Source organism: Culex pipiens, chromosome 2, assembly GCF_016801865.2.
Source record: "Culex pipiens pallens isolate TS chromosome 2, TS_CPP_V2, whole genome shotgun sequence".
Classification (NCBI taxonomy): Eukaryota; Metazoa; Arthropoda; class Insecta; order Diptera; family Culicidae; genus Culex; species Culex pipiens.
In genome coordinates this window covers 218440235-218457871 of record NC_068938.1, presented here as the reverse complement: position 1 = coordinate 218457871, position 17637 = coordinate 218440235, and the positions used below count along the sequence as shown (strand labels likewise).

Here is a 17637-nt window from a genome sequence, read left to right as displayed (position 1 = left end):
TTCTGCTGGTCGTTTGCTCATGTGACACCGGATCAGTTCGGTTCAGCGGGGTTTGTTTCAGTTTCAATTTGGAGATGGGGACGGTTTCGGCTAAAGTTAGGGTCGATGTTCGGAATAGGGCTATTTTGACAGATATTTGAAGCAAATTTCTGTTTTTTTATTATGTTTTCTTTGTAAAGTATTTTTATTACATTTTTTCCCTGAATTTCAGGAAATAAGTTCAATATTTGTCAAATTACTCCAGTAGAAATCTTCTTCAGAAGCAAGCTACCAAAGATTATTGACACAACCCTCGATGATCTTTGAAATCTCACCAACAGTTTCCATCGACAAATCTTCCCAACTGTAACTTCTCGTGCCAACTTTGGGGCGAAATTTTCTGGAAACTCTCTTCACGTCAATTTATTCCAGCCAACTTGCGGGTTTGCTTTCAAAAGTCCCAGCAAAAATAAAATACTAATTGAATTGGACACGTTTTGGGGTCATAAAACCACTGTCAGTTTAAATAACCCTCATCCAATTTGTAAAGCTTAGGACAGCTTTTCCCCGGGCTAACAAATCAAGACTTAGAGTGGCAGTTTCGCGCTGACTGTGGCATTATTGTGACGGGGAAAAAATGGGAACGATTTGCCCCTCCCCACACTATATTGCTCCAAATTTATGAATCCAATAGAATTTAATTATTATCTGGGAAAAAGTCCCTTCTGCTTCGTTGAGCACTTTTTGCCTCGTGTTTCTCTTGTTCAAAGCAAAATTCTATTTTCCTTCTCATCAGAAGGCACAAAAAGACACTAACAAACATAATTTGGTCCGGGAAAGCGAACACGAAGCCAAGAGGAATTATCTGCTGCCTGGCCCAAATAATAACCTCAGCATTATTAAATCTCCACGACATGGAAATCTTCCTCTTCGACTCAATTTAAATTCATAAAAAATGCATGCGAAGAAAATCGGATTGCTGGCGTGACTAACCTTCCCCCCTAATCCACCCAACCTCCTCCTACTACTCTTGGAAAAATATTTTCTCACAAATTGGGCAGTTTTGGATGAACTCCGAGAAGAAGAAAAAAACAGCACGATAGATCCTCGTTAGGGACAGAAAACAAAAACTGAACATCCTACCTCGACTGGCCGGGGGAAAATAAAAAGTCAAAGCTACCACACGAAGTGTGTTTGTTAGTGGAACGCGAGTAAGATTCCAAAAGGACGTAACTCATGGGGGATGAGATTTGAATTTTCTAGACCGAATAGGACCCCTCAAAGTATGCAGAACTTCTTTGCGGGAAGTCTGAGCGTGAGAGAGACTGAGAGCAGAAAAAAAAACTCCAAAGAATTACGGCTGCTGAATATTAATTTTGAATATGCACGATATTTCTCCGACAGTCGGAGAAAGACGACTTTTTTTATGATGGGTCTTGTGTGGAGGAGTAGGACTTTTTTTGCGGGAAAACAAAGAAAAAATCAAGTCTAGAAAGTTAAATCAGCTAACGGTTTATCACGTTTTTCTGGGTGGAAAAATGTGGTTGATTGCGAACGGGTCGCAAAAAACTTGAACAAATAAGCAAAAGGGTCAACAATTTGATTACATTAGAAATATTAGAGCTAATGAGAATGCTTGAGGAGGGCCTCGTGGCGCGGTGGTTAGCGGCTTCGGCTGCCGATCCCTAAGTTGCTATGGGGCGCGGGTTCGATTCCCGCCTTATCCTCCTGGCCTTCTATCGGATGGGGAAGTAAAACGTCGGTCCATTTGCGTAAAAGAGGTTTTGGGTGACTCACCACACATAACCTTCGGACGCCTAGAAATGAGCAGAAACTTGCAACAGAGCCCACAAAAGACCCGGGGGTCGTTAAAGTGGATTGCTTTGCTTTTTTGCTTTTTGAGAATGCTTGAAATGAGGATTGAAAAGAACCAAAATTGGATTTAATTGATGTATCTCAATTAATGATAAGCGGATTTTCACAATTTTGAAGAATTCATAAAATTTGATATTTTTTTTTAATTATGGCTACAGTGATAATATTATCGCCCATAATGTAAGCTATTACGGGTGCGGATGATCTACAGGGTTAAAGTTCCCCTAATAAAATCACCAAATCTTTATAAAATCGAATAATTCAACCATATCATGTTAATTTTGCAATGCTTTTACTTAGAATACATTTTTTGAAACTATGGTAAGTTTCATCGTATAAATAAAATTGTTCGAAAAATACCGTATTTTTTCGAAAACACTAAAATTTCCACAATTTGCATTATGGGTATCATAAGAAGCGAAATGTTGTATGAGATTTTACTTTATTGGTGTTTTTTTGTTTTGTTAAAAACTAAAATTTTCACAAAATTCGTTTTTTCCGAAAATACTTAAATTTTCATAGTTTGCAATATTGGTTTGAAACGATGTTTTCCTTGAGAATTTTGAAAATTTGGGTATTTTCAAAAAATATAGTATTTTGTGGAAATTGAAGTATGTCAACATAAAAAACCCCAATAGAGTGAAAATGCATACAAAATTTCGCTTCATTTGATACCATTTTTAATTTGTTGGAAAATTTGATTATTTTCGAGAAAAAAAAGGTATTTTGTGAAAATTCCAGTATTTTCCAAACAACTCTAATAAAGTGAAAAAGCATGCAAAATTTCTCTTCCTTTGATACCACTGTTAACATTTTTGAAAATTTGAGTATTTTCGATAAAAAAAACGGTATTGTGTGAAAATTTTAGTATTTTCCAAGCAACTCTAATAAAGTGAAAAAGCTTACAATATTTCACTTCGTTTGATACCCATCTTGTAAATTTTAAAAAATTGAGTATTTTCGAAAAAAAATACGGTGTTATGCGAAAATTTCAGTATTTTCCAAAAAATAACTTAAATACGGTGAAAAAGCAAACAAAATTTTGCTTCGCTTGATACCCATATTAATTTTTTTGAAAATTGAGTGTTTTGCAAAAAATTCAGTATTTTGTGAAAATTAATGTTTTTTTAAACTCTATTACAGCGAAAAATCATACAAAATTTCACTTCGTTTGATAACCATATTGAAAATATTAAAAATTTGAGCATTTAAAAAAAAATACGGTATTTTGCGAAAACTTTTAAGTATTTTTCAAAAAAAAATAAAAAGCAAACAAAATTTCGCTTCGATTTATACCTTTATTGCAAATCATGATTAATTTGTGATTTTTTTTTGACTATTTCTACTTCGAAACTTACTACATTTTCTTAAACTATATTCTGAGTGAAAGCATTGGAAATTTAACTTGATATGGTCGAATTAAGTCGATTTTAGAAAGATTAAAAGAGAGTTATCGTTCATTATTATTGAAATAACGATAACGATAGATAATCGTTATCGTTTCGACGATAACAATAACCTTATCGTTATCGTTAGACGATAAATTTATCGATTAACAACCTTTGGTTTTCGATATGTTTTTGAGCCTAATGAATAAAATATTGAACATTTTGTTGTAGATTATATTTTTGTCTCTTGATTTTAAATGCTTTCAAGGAGATGATTTTTTTTTTTTTGAATTTCTTGAATACTTCAAAATGTCGAAGAAAATTCAAGTTTTATTATTTATTTTGGCAGGGCAAAACTGTTAGATCTTGTTTGATTTCGAATTCAACAAACTTTATAAAAGATAAAGTAGATGTAAATGTAGATGTAGAAAACATTTCATAATAATTTGATTAAAAAAAAACAAGATAAAATCATAAATGAAATTTTTTGATCATTTCAATAAAAATATTTACAAACTAAAAATGTTGATCTTGTATGTGAAATAAGGAAACTTATCTTTTTGTAGACCTTTTCAAAAGTAAAGCTTGATTTAAAATTTATCTTTGATGAAAATATAAAAAAAAAATCAAAAAAGTTTCAATTGTATGCATTGAGAATCGGGCTAATAATTTCCAAAATACCGTGAGTTGAAAATTACAGGCTAATAAAATTATTAAGACTTGTAGGAAATTTTCCCAGCTTTTCAAAATATTTTTCTTTTCAGGGGTGTTTTTTGTCTCAAAAAGTAATTTTTAAAGGCAAAAAAAATTAAAAGAAGCAGCTTTAATTTAAAAACGGTACACTCTTTAAAAAAAATATAAAATACATTTAGATTGCAAATTTTATTTTGCTTTATAAAATGATTCTTGATTTTTTTCATGTTTTCGATATTTTCCAAAAATATATTTTCAAAAAATCGTACCTTCTACACTAGATTTTGCACCATCACACTTTTTGACTTAGAGATGTCTTTTTTAGCCTCCTAATCTATACAAAAAAATCGAAAATTTAAAAAATACTTATTTTGGGAATTTAACTTTTAGTAAAAAAATAAATAAATAAAAATATCAGATTTTTTTGTATCTGTTTTCCAAAGGTCCTAATCATAACCTACAACTAAAGGTATAGAAATTCATACATTTACATACCCATTTTGTAAGACCAGTCCCCAAAATTGTATGGAGACTTGTATAGAAAAAGTAATGATGCAAAATCACTTCTTTCGACATAATAAATGCATGGACAAAGATTCATTCAAATCTTAAAACGAAAATTTAAAAATTGCGAAAAAAATATGCGAAATCGTAGAGAACAACTCAAAACAAAGAAATCAAAAGATTTTTTCAAAGTAGCACTCTAAAAGTTGGTTTACAGTGGATTGCAAAATAATATAAAATAAATTCTGTTAGTTTAACATAAAAATATAAAGGTAATAAATTACTAAATTTCAATGTATATCACGTTGAGTGAAATTTTCGAGAAATGTGTCATTTTAATTTATGCCCGCCATGAAAAGTATTTTTGTTTTTAATCGTGATAAGCAGTTATTTTTCTTGAGCTCAACCCGTTTTGCCTAAGATAAAGAAAACTCGCAAAAAAAATCCAAAAAATCAATTCTAATTTGATTCAGATCACTGAATTTTGAATACATTTGGGTTTTAACCACGAAAAAAGCCCTGAACGCGATCTTGCTAAAAATTCAAACCATAGAACCCCTCGAAATAAAGATAAAACTCCGCATTCCCACGCCGGTCGCAAAAATCATCAAGGTATATCAAAGTGCGGCCCAAAATCGCATTCAATTGTCCATAAATTTCCGAGCTTATGGTCCCACTCCGGGTCACATACTAATACCTACTCCTCCACAAAAGGGGCTCGAACGCACGCACGCACTCGCCATCGAAACATGGTTCATATTTTTGGTCCCGATCTCCGGCTTCGGACCATTTCCCAGGCATTGTGTGCGAGTGTGTGTCCCGGTGACCATAAATTATACAGCTAATATCCTGTCCCCGAAAACATGACACTCGTGTGACGATGAAGATGGGGCTCAATATCCTTCCCCATCCCAGCCTCACATACTAACATTCCACTGCAGAGGATTTCTCGTCTTCTTCGTTCGTCATCATCTTCTTTTGAGTTTGTCAATGATGGTGCCTTGATTCTGACTTTTGTGGATCACCACCGCCACGTGGGTTGGGGCACGTGGTAAAGTACTAAACTTTAGATACCACCGCCGAAACCATGGCGTGGATGGATCGCGGGCACGTGGTGAAGCATCATCATAAATGTTTGGGTTGTGGGGTCCCCCACTCGGCGGGGACATGGGGGTGGACAAGTTTCACCATTAAATTTGTATAAGTTAAAATTGATACCAAATAAAATTATTGTCAAAATTTAATTTAATTCTTGCTTCAAACAAAAACTGGTTTTATTTATTTGTTTTTTTTTAACATCCCCCTTCTGCCAAACATTCCTGCACGTATCTCATATCGCAAGTCATAAAAAAGCAAAACTCTCAAATTTGGAACCCACGCAATGATGCCCAACTCCAGGACACCAGCAGTTCCGTCACCATCACACATGGCCACATTCCACAGAGATCAAAGATTGAACTCAACCTAATCCAACCCCCACACTCACCTGTACACAGCTTCGGCTCGTCACTCTTATCCAGGCAGTCGACGGTTCCGTCGCAGTACTTGGCCGCCGAGATGCACGTCCCGTTGGCGCACCGGAACTGGGCCAAACTGCACCGTTGGCCACCCGCGCCCCCAACGACCGAGGACGCAGTGACCGTGGCCGCAGCCGCCGCAGCAGCTGCCAGCGCGGCATTGTTGCTGTTTCGTGCGGCCTGCAGAGCCGCAATCGAGGCCGATGACAGGGAGGCTATCGCCTGGCCACCGGATCGCTCCCGGGCGGTTCGGGTGGAGGTTCCCCCGGAACTGGTGCTGCCATTGCCACTGGTCGAGTCTACCGCCGGGAGTCGGAAGCTTAAGAGCGCCAGTAGCAGCGCTATCAAGTATTTCCACTCATCCATCCGAGAATCTCTGCAAGTATAAAAATGAAGAAGGTGTGAAATTAGTTGGGTGTAATATATATGAAAGTTTCATTTTATCTAGTAAGACCGTTGCAAATATTTTTCAATGTTTACGCCGCCCATTCCTTCAGTATTTGCCCAAAAATCAGGGACAAATTTTTTTGTCTAGCTTTGTAAACATTAACATTCTGTGATATCTTGAACAATCTAGTAAAATTTGATCCAAATTGTTTTTTTTTTTTTACAGATACGATGACTGTTGTTTATAGAGCTATAAATTTACAAAGTGTCATAAATTTTAAATGCTTATGGAATTGATTAAACTGAAAATTTACGATTTTCAGAAAAAAAAAACTTTCAAAATCATATTAAATGATAAAAAAGAACGTTTAATTCAGTAACCCTTGAACTTATTATTTGTATAAACAAATAGGAGTGTATGTGACAAATAGCTTGAGTTTTTGCAAAACTTTTAGATATTCACAGAAATAAAGGTTGCAAAAATACTACAATATAATTGGTTAATAATCAATATACCAAAACAAAAACCAATTGTAAGATTTGCTATATCAACAAAGTTTGTAATCAATTTCAGACCAACCAGACCTAATGCTTTAAAGTATCGAAAATGCATTGCTTCTTGCCTAATAATCCATGATACTTTGACAGTCCTTAACATATTGGCCTTCACAAATTTTATTTAAAGTGTTTGTCTCCCCATCCCTAATAAATCAAGAAGCAGTCTTTACCTTATAATCCAGAAAAAAATCGAAAAGAATTTTTGCTTTAACTGTTAGTAAATTAAAATAAATAAACCTTAACATCAATATATAATATTTCAGCCATTCCACGTCAAACAGGAAGTCTCCAAATCAAAAGTGCTCCGATTTGGCTCAAATTTGGAGTGGGGGTTCTTTGGCCCAAATAATTAGACCCATATTTTTTTTGTTTGGCGATCTGGGTGGTCCTATCCGAAATAGGGTGATCCAAAAAAATTGCGTTTTTCGTCGATTTTCGCAAAAACCACATTTTTTCTAAAAATCATATCTCCGGAACGGCTGAACCAATTTTGGAGCGCCACAATTTGAAAGAAAGGTTTTTAGTTGGGTTTTTAAGGAATAATATGTTGAGGTCCAAAAAAACTAGCTGAATATTTGAAAAGGTCATATGAAAATTTCATTTGCCGATTTCAAGGTCTCGGGACTAAAGCGCCTATGTCTGAAAATATTTTCCCTGATTCCTTGTAATATTTTACATAACATATCAAAAAATTGCGAATATCCATTAACACCATTAACACGATTTTTTGAACATAAAAACTGGGTTTTTCGACGCGCCGCGCAAAAACTGAAAAATAATGAAAACGGGTAAAAATCAAATTTTTTCACTAAAACTGCGATAACTTGAAAATTTCAGCGATGACCTATACATGTTAGGGTACCAAAAGTTGCGTCTTTCAATTATGAAAATTTTGGTACCTAAACATGTATAGGTCATCGCTGAAATTTTTGAGTTATCACAGTTTTAGTGGAAAAAAGTTGATTTTTACCCGTTTTCGTCATTTTTCAGTTTTTGTGCGCGGCGCGTCGAAAAACCCAGTTTTTATGTTCAAAAAATCATATCTCCGAAACATGTTAATGGATATTCGCAATTTTTTGATATGTTTTGTAAAATATTACAAGGAATCAGTGAAAAATATTTTCAGACACAGGCTCTTTGGTCCCGAGACCTTTCATAGGACCTTTTCAAATATTCAGCTAATTTTTTTGGACCTCAACATATTTTTCCTTAAAAACCCAACTAATAACCTTTTATTCGAATTGTGGCGCTCCAAAATTGGTTCAGTCGTTCCGGAGATATGAATTTTTGAAAAATGTGGTTTTTGCGAAAATCGACGAAAAACGCATTTTTTTGGATCACCCTATTTCGGATAGGACCACCCAAATCGCCAAACAAAAAAATACGGGTCTAATTATTTGGGCCAAAGAACCCCCACTCCAAATTTGAGCCAAATCGGAGCAGTTTTGATTTGGATACTTCCTGTTTGACGTGGAATGTCTGATTTATTGTATTTTATATTTTCTATGAATTACAGTTCAGACTCGATTATCCGATGCCTCAATTATCTGAAGTTTCGATTATCCGAAGTTCGATTATTCGAAAGTTTGTATGGGACTTCGGATAATCGAATCATGAACAAAACTTTTTTTTCCGTTTTAAATTTTATTTTACTTTTTATATCAATTTCGAGTTCTGCGACCTAATTTTAATCAAATTTGAGTAGTACTTCATCATACTTAAGCTTAACAAAGTAATATAAGAAAGCGAAAAAAATGTTTTTTCTTGGTTCGATCATCCAAAGTTTCGATTATCCGAAGAAATTGTTTACGAGGCCTTCGGATACTCGAGTCTGGACTGTAAAATACAATAAGTTACAACAATAGATCATCAAATAAACTGGAAATAAGCATCGCTTTGTCTAATCAGCAAATTAATTCGAAAAATTAAAAAAAAATGTTACAAATCTCAATAATAAAAATTAAATATTCAAAAAAGGTTGCATAAACCGTACGGCGCTTAATGTTTCAACACACAGTCATTTTGGATTTTGGAAAACCCCAAAACTTGATATGTTCATGTGAAAGTGCTTTGATTTGTCTAAAAACTTGAGTGTTTAGCCATTAGGGTGACCTACACCGTGTTGGGGTGGTCCGAAAAATGGTAATTTGCGTCGATTTTCACAAAAACCACTTTTTCAAAAAATCATTATTTTGCTCCATTTTAACCGATTGATAAGTTTGACTTTAGCATAGCATAGCATTGGTGTCTATTCGTAGTTGCAACTCTGTTATTGACCAGGACCCCCAAGAATTGCTCCGTGTACCACAGATGAAGAGTAGCAACCAATCAACACCACTTCGCAACCTTCAAATGTCCTTATCATGCTAGTCAATCACAGCGCCAGCCACGACCAGTGGTAAGACACGGGGAAGTGGATGAGAATTTTAGTCCGATTACTTGAGTGATGAAGACCGCTAAATCGGCTGCGTCTTCGACAAAGTATCACGTGAGATTTGAGGGGGTTAGTAAGTGAGTGTGAAGCCAGGATTCACCGTGGTAAGTGATGTGGCCGGTCAAAGTTATTTATAGTCTTTTAATTCTTCGTATGTTCTTAGATTCATCTCAAAGCTTTGAATTCTGGTCGTGTTGAAAGTTCAATATTCGCCTCACGAGTTACAACCGAGTAAGTTCTTGAATTCAACTTTGCATTCAATATTGCATTGTCTGTTCTTAGGTTCTCAGATTCCAATCAAGTTTCTTGGATTCTTATAGCATTCTTAATCCTTCTAGTCAACTAAGCCTCGATGGTCTGCTGGTTAGCATTTTTGTATGCTGAAATTTTCGAGTTTTCGCAGTTTTTGTGAAAAAAGTTGATTTTTTTAAATTGGTTCAGTCGATCCGGAGATACGTTTATTTTTAATTTGGTTTTTGCGAAAATCGGTGAAAAATGCTATTTTTAGACCACCCTATTGCTTGGCTAAAATAATACGGGTCTAATTATTTTGCCCAAGGAACTCCCATGCCAAATTTGAGCCAAATCTAAGCTCTTTAAATTTGGATACTTCCAAATGTTTTACTGGAATAAAAGTACAAATGAATGATCAATATTGCTTGGGGGACGGATTGTTGTCATAATTGCTATCAAAAAGTACTTGTGAAATATTATAAAGTGATCACCGTTTTCAAGTTTAAGCTATTATATATTTAAAAAGTCAATTATTTTCATTCCTGAAAAAATCTAATAGTTTTGAATAATTGGTGGACAAAAACTTGAAATAAAATGTGCCAAAGATTGGCGATCAGAAAATGCCATCTCATGATACAGATTTTCAAAAACTTTCATAGAACTTGTGAATGGACAGCCCCAATTTAATGGAGAAATCATGTACATGTACCTCAGGTCGGGAGCCGCTGCTCTAAAGGGTAATGTTTGGCCCCGACCACGAATCCCAGGACCATTTTTCGATAAACCGTGACAGTGGAGCGGTATGACACCTTTCATTTTTCTGGATTTTTACTAAGACACATTTTTCAGTGATTATGGCTTAGTGCAGTTAATTTAATTCCGATGATTAATCGTTTGATGAGTTATGAAACCTCAAAGCATTACGCCGCGGTTCGAAACCACTCCAAATTACGAACGGAAGCGCGCTCCGAAGGCCGCTCACACTTTAGTATTTATTGATCGACGTCGTCGTCGCCCATCCCATCGTCAACGTCCGTTCGCACCCCATAACATAATTTTCCAGCGAACAAAATTAGCAATCGCCACCCATAAATCCGTCCGACCAACCGGGCCAAACGACCGATCGGTGGAAATGTACGCAATCATTTAATATCAAAAGCGACCGAACCCATTACCATCCCCACTTCTTAACCCCACCACCCCCACCACTTTTTTATGATTGGTTATTATGTTAGTGGCACGGATGGATGGAAAGAAAAGGAGAGAAAGAAGAGAGAGAGAGAAAAAAAAACAAAAAGCTATGGGAAGCATTACCTTCCTCCCTCTGCACCACCCTAGTGGGGGAGGGGAGGTCCTTCGACTGCTGCTGGACCTCAGAGTGCTATGAAAAATGACTTTCGAGAATTATTAGCTCGATAAACGGCTTTCGACACTGTTTCCCTCGTCTCCCCGGTGCGACCCCGGTGACGGTTGACCGTTTGATACCCATGTATAATGCATTTGTGTGAGTGAGAGGGTAGGGTGGTTCATTTGAGAAAATCTTGTATTTTTTATTCATCAATTTTAGGTTGAATCAATTTTAATTTCTTTTAGATTTAGACAAACTTTAAAAATCAACAAATTCAACAAGTCTTAAAATCTTTAAAAACAAACTTTGTTTTGATCATGATCACCCTACCACAAAGTATAAACACTAGCCATTGGGGAACCCTGAGGATGCCCTTCCGCCTGAACATGGACATAAATCATCGGACCGGGGGCCTTGGTGGCATTACCGATTCAGAACGAAAAGAAATTAAAGTCCACCGGGTATATTGAACGGTTCGTTGATGGCAGCAAAAAAATAGTTTTCTTTTTGCGCCATTACTACTGACCTTTGGGGAATTATCAAGCTGGTTGGAAAACATCCGATTTAACAAAACACAAATACAAATCAATTTAACATTTCCAAGGAACACTTAACAAATTTAATTTCCTTTGAAAAGTAAAAGAACAATCAACCTTTTACATCCACCACAATTGTAAAGGTGGCGTGCGGAGGTTCCGGAAGCGATTTTCCCTTTTTCCCCCCCTCCCAACTTCGTTTGATATTAAATCATATTTTCCGGAAAATTACAGGTAATTTTCACCGTTGTCCACGCGAAGCCTTCCCGCTACTGCTGCTGCTTCCGTTGGTGGTATTAAAAGAAATCTGGGCCAATCGTTTTTCGCGCGCAAAGGACGGGAGAAAACCGTGGGAGGTTATATTGTACATGTTACGGTCATAAATTGTCCGGGTGGATAATGGCCAACTGGCCACCAGGGGGAAGCTTATGGCGCTTCGCTGTTTTTCGCGCTATGGTGGAATTGCGCGAGGGGACGGAGCGAGGGAATAATTTCTTAATATACGGCAAGATCAGATTAGTCGGCGGCTTTGATTTATGGCCGAATTGGAATGATAATACCGTGCGAGGGGAAGAATTCATTACTCGAATGGGAATAAAGAAAATGGAATCTGGACCGGAATTACGGGGACATACAGCTTGGAGGAGTGCTTTTATATGTTTTTGCTCAGGGTCATATTTTGTTAATCATTTTACCATATTTTCGGTTCATGAACAAAGGTAGTAGAGCAATTCTTTCAGATTTCGGTCATTCGATTTTTTTATATTTTTTTTATCCTACTGAAACTTTTTTGGTGCCTTTGGTATGCCCAAATAAGCCATTTGGCATCATTAGTTTGTACATGGGTAATTCTCTACCAACTCAAACGAAATCGGGAAAAGTTGCCCCGACCCCTCTTTTGTTCCTGATCACGAATCCGAGTTCCGTTTTTTGATATCTCGTGACGGAGGGGCGGTAGAGTAATTCCAGCTCAAATCAGGAATGTTTCTGGTACTTTTGTACCCGACCCTCTCCGATTTCAATGAAACTTTGTAGACATGTTATCCTAGATCTATATAAGCCATTTTTGAGTATATGGAGCCAATAGTACTCGAAAACAACATTTGAGAAGGGTGTAAGGTATTTAAATATTTTTGTATTGTTCAATTAAAAAATTACTGTATTTCGAAGCCGTTGCGTCGTATCAAAAAGTGGCCCTTACATCCAATTGAAATGCTGTCAAAGACAAACTTACGGGAAATTGGACGAACTTTCCGGTTAAAATATTTACCAGACTGAAAAACCAAGTCTGTCATATAGAAATTGTCAAAAACCACCAAAAAACCCATTTTTTCAACATTTTTGTTTTTAAAACCACTGTATCTTCCCAAGAATTGGACATAGGACAATGGTGAAATTGTCTGGGAAATCGATTCCCGCCGTTTTTTGAAAATTGCGACGTTTAGATCACTTTAAAAAAAACAGTTTTAGTATATGATTTTTGTATTTTTTTAGGAGAGACAGACCATCCTGCATTTTTCGTCAGTCTTTTGGTAACATCTTAGGCTATTTCCTCAAAAATATTGAACGAAAAAAAGTCGTAACATCACCTTGAAATTTAAGTTTTAGACTTAAAAATCAAAAAATCTCATAAAAGTGGCGTGTATTTTTGTTTCAGTGTATTTTTTTCAGAAAGCTCGTCCAATTTCCTACAAGTTTGTTTTGACCACTTTTTGATACGATGCAACGGCTTCGAGATACAGTAATTTTTAAATTGCACAATACAAAAATATTTAAATACCTTCCACCCTTCTCAAAAATTGTTTTCGAGAACTATTGGCTCCATATACACAAAAATGGCTTATATAGGTCAAGAATAACATGTTTATAAAGTTTCATTGAAATCGGAGAGGGTCGGGTACAAAAGTACCAGAAAAATTCCTGATTTGAGCTGGAATTTCTCGGTACGACCCCTTTTATTTTTTAGCATGGGAAATTTCAATAATTTGCAGCCTGAAAAGGTTATGAGATAGTTTTGGTGTTAAAGGGACTTTTAATAATTCCGAAAAAAAACGTATTTTTCATCGAAAAAAAACACTAATTTTTTTTTAAATTCTCCCATTTTCCGTTACTCTACTGTAAAAAAATTGTAACATGTTATTATATGGGAAATTTAATGTACTTTTCGAATCTAAATTGACCCAGAATGGTCATTTTTTCATTTAGAACAAACAATTTAATTTTGAAATTCCGTGTTTTTCTAACGTTGCAGGGTTATTTTTCAGAGTGTAACAATGTTCTACAAAGTTGTAGAGCAGACAAAAAAAATGATATACAAACATAAGGGGTTTGCTTATGAACATCACGAGTTATCGCGATTTTACAAAAAAAAAGTTTTGAAAAAATATTTTTTGTGTTTTTTTTTTGTTTCGTCGTCCGTGTCTGTCGCGGGTGACGATGAACGGCCATGATCGACCACGACCAGCTTTTTCAAAACTTTGTTTCGTAAAATCGCGATAACTCTTGATATTTATAAGCAAACCCCTTACGTATTAAAGCGTCCAATTCCTCGTCCCGGGAAAAAAAATCCCGGGATTTCCCGGAAAAAAATATTTCCCGTTTCCCGGGAATTTTGTAAATTTCCCGGAAGCTCCCGAAATACAAGCAAAAGTATGCATTTTCCTACTTTTTTGGCAGCAATGTTTTGAAATTATACAAAAAATAATAATTAAAGAACCTAACTTGATTTTATTCATTTCAATCTACTGTTCATATTGAACTAATCAGCTTGTCTTTAAATTTCATGTCATGGTTTAGTTTAGGTAATATTTATTTCTGAGGCATTCACAACTAGGAATATTGTTTGCTTATATGTTTGGCAACAAAAATTACGTTATTACGGAATGAATGAAATCTGGGAGGGAGAAGCGAAGAGGTCTTCTTATTCTTATTCATTTTCTTGTTGTTGTTTTTGTTTTTTTGTGCAAGATAATTTCTCTTCCCATTTAAATTTCCAGTCAGTCGTCATCTGCCCTTCTTGACAATACAAATTTTCTTGCAGCACATTTCAAAATAGTGCTCAAGATCGTGCATGACTCATGTGATGCAACTTTCTCCGCCAATTTTTTTTTATTCATAACTTATTTTTATTAGGTCCTCTTCGGTGCCGAGACGAGGGTAGGACCGGAAATCATGAAAGTTACATAAAAAAAATGATTTTTTTTTTAGCTGGGTGCTGAACTCGTTGAAGATCCTCCACAGCTCAGCCGAACTGTAGAGTACCTCCTTGCCTTGTTCCTTCGTGACTCCAAAGGCGTGAGGGGCCAGTATTTTGTTTGCTGCTTTCTGCTTGTCGAAGGCGATCCTTCTGTTTATATCCGGAACCGAACCCGACAGCGCAGGAAACTACAGCGTCGTAAGCGCCGGTACTGCCGGACTTTGTTTTCTGTCATTTTCCATTCTGGTTGCAATAAAATGCAAAATCCGAGCTGTGGAGGAAGTGAAGTGAATTCGCTGTGACATGATCATTCTTCCGAGATGCCGGCTTTGCAGAGCGATTGTTTGAAAAACGGTGGCTAATGTTAAATTGAACGATCTTAATTTTTAGGCAAATTTTACCAACGATGATTTTTTTTCAAAAAAAAAAATGAAAGCGTTCTGCTTCTTTTTTATTTATGTCAACCTCCAGCTCGTCGTTTTTCCTTCTTTGTTCCTATATTCGTTCAAAGAATTTGCTTCACTTCCTCCACAGCTCGGGTTGTACTGAACGATTTATATATTTAAACACATTGACTAACTACTACTAACTAAATAAGTCTTAGTTTAAGTACTTGTATGTAAGACATAACATTGATTGATTTATGGTCATATTGGAAATATATCTCATGAATACATATTTTCAACTAAATCTTATCAAAAATTAGCAAAAATTGACAAATAAATAAAGTTAATTATTTTATTTTATTTTATCCTCTTTTGTATTTAATGAATTGTCTCAGTCTGAAAAAAACATTTGCAAATTTAAAAACTTTTTTAAATTTATTTTCCTTCAAACACAATACTGCTCTAGCCAAATAAGAACAGTAACAAAAATTGAAGGCGGCTCTCACTGACAGTTCGCAAGTGGCTGACACTGACAACTAGGTGTATTCTTCTCCGCCCGACTCAGAATGAAATGTTTTATTTTCGACAATCCATTTTAACGAATTTTTTTGTTATGCAATTTGGAATAAGATATTAACCTGTTCCGGCCAAGATCAAATTGAATTGAATTGAAAGTTATTTGCCATAAAAACATGATTTCTGCTTGTTTTTTTTTTTCTTTTTTTTCGTTTCTGGAGTTTGTATTGAAAAGGTCCAATAAACGAAATTTTCAGTTTTTGCTTTTTGGGTGTTTTTTTAAAAACTTCTGACACAAGGCGGTTTCAAAAACACCCAAAAAAGCAAAAACTGTAAATTTGTTTTATTGGACTCCAGATTTCAACTTTATGGTCACTGAGACAAGTTTGGTTTAGTCAATTTTAGACAAGGAGCATTGGTGTTCACTGTCCAAGCACTTTGATTAAAAAAATATTTCTCATTAAAAAATACTGATATTTTTTTTTATTTGGTACGATTTGAATGACAGTATAATAAATTCTAAAATTAAAATATTTTCTCAAAGTTGCATGAAATTTTAAAAGCAGTGAAACCATTTATGGATTCTCACACTCATTTTGGCCATTAAAGTTGCTGTTTTCAAAATGTTGTTGCAAAATATTAATCAAAAATAGGATCATAATAATTTTCGTTAAATTTCAAATTTCCCGGGAGTTCTCGGGAAATATGTTGAAAATTTCCCGTTTCCTGGGAAATTTGTAACCCCAGGAAGTTTGACGCTTTATTCCGAACAAAAGGTAGTACTAGATTTCTGTAAAATTTTAAATTGTTTGTATGTGTCATCAGAAAATGTGCATAGTAGGCTGTCCCATTTTGAGGTCATGTCGAGGAATTTCAGGTGCTCACTTCTTAAGTGATAGATTATGATGTTAGACACAATGTTTTCTTAGACAAGAAAAAATAATAAAATACTTTCTCACACCCCCTAGTCGATTTACTGAAAAAAGTCATTTTTTTTGAACAAATTTTCTAAAAACGCTTAGAATCATTACAAAAACTGATGCGATCAGGTGTGTATTATCTTCAAACGATAGGTTTTTGTCCAGAGATTAAGAAGCACTATCAATATTGGACCAAAATTTAAGTTTTTGGACCTTCCCAGGTGGATTTATGTCAAAAAAATCACATTTTTTCAAATTTTTTTTTTCAGAAATGCTCATTTAATTTTGGGTAGCCTATTTTTCTCAGTAAAACCAACACATGCATCTTGTAGGAAATTTCATGGTGAACATTTTTCCCTCTGAGAAAATGCAATTTCGACACTCCAGAGCCTATCTCGGCTTTGAGTTTTAGTGAGTGAATCTGAAATCCAATTCCGTGTAAACAGTGATGTTTTGGAGCTAAACTCTTTTGGAATGTTATTTGCGTGTTTGGACACGGAATTTGATTTCAGATTCGGATTCAGCGGCCAAAATTACTATAAGAAAGCATACCCTGACCTTTAAGACATATGCTTGCTTCAGAATTCTGAGAAATTTTGAAAATTGGCACTATTTTTCTCACTAAAACTTAAATATCTCGACTCTGGAGTGTCGAAATTGCATTTTCTCAGATGTAAAAATGTTCACCATGAAATTTCCTACAAGATGCATGAGTTGGTTTTACTGAGAAAAATAGGCTACCCAAAATTAAATGAGCATTTCTAAAAAAAAATTCGAAAAAATGCGATTTTTTCGGCACAAATCCGCATGGGAAGGTCCAAAAACATAAATTTAAGTCCAATACTGGTAGTGCATCTTAATCTCTGGACAAAAACCTATCGTTTGAAGATAATACACACGTGATCGAGTCAGTGTTTGTATTGATTCTAAGCGTTTTTAGAAAATTTGTAAAAAAAGTGACTTTTTTCAGTAAATCGACTAGGGGGTGTGAGAAAGTATTTTATTATTTTTTCTTGTCTGAGAAAACATTGTTTCTGACATCATAATCTATCACTTAAGAAGTGAGCACCTGAAATTCCTCGACATGACCTCAAAATGGGACGGGCTAGTGCATAGTACCCAAGGGGTGTAAATATTTTATTCGCATACTGTATCTCTTAAGATTT

The 17637-nt window shown here is 35.3% G+C and overlaps 1 protein-coding gene across 3 annotated transcripts in view; it reads right to left on the bottom strand.

Moving 5' to 3' along the window:
- Nucleotides 1-17637, bottom strand: part of LOC120432544 (uncharacterized) — a 658780-nt gene that overhangs the window by 94278 nt on the left and 546865 nt on the right. For all 3 annotated transcript variants that reach the window (XM_052708498.1, XM_052708497.1, XM_052708499.1), the window contains one exon: nt 5926-6332. In XM_052708498.1, the coding sequence (XP_052564458.1) occupies nt 5926-6322 (397 nt within the window). In that variant the 5' untranslated portion in view covers nt 6323-6332. The remainder of the gene's footprint in view (nt 1-5925; nt 6333-17637) is intronic.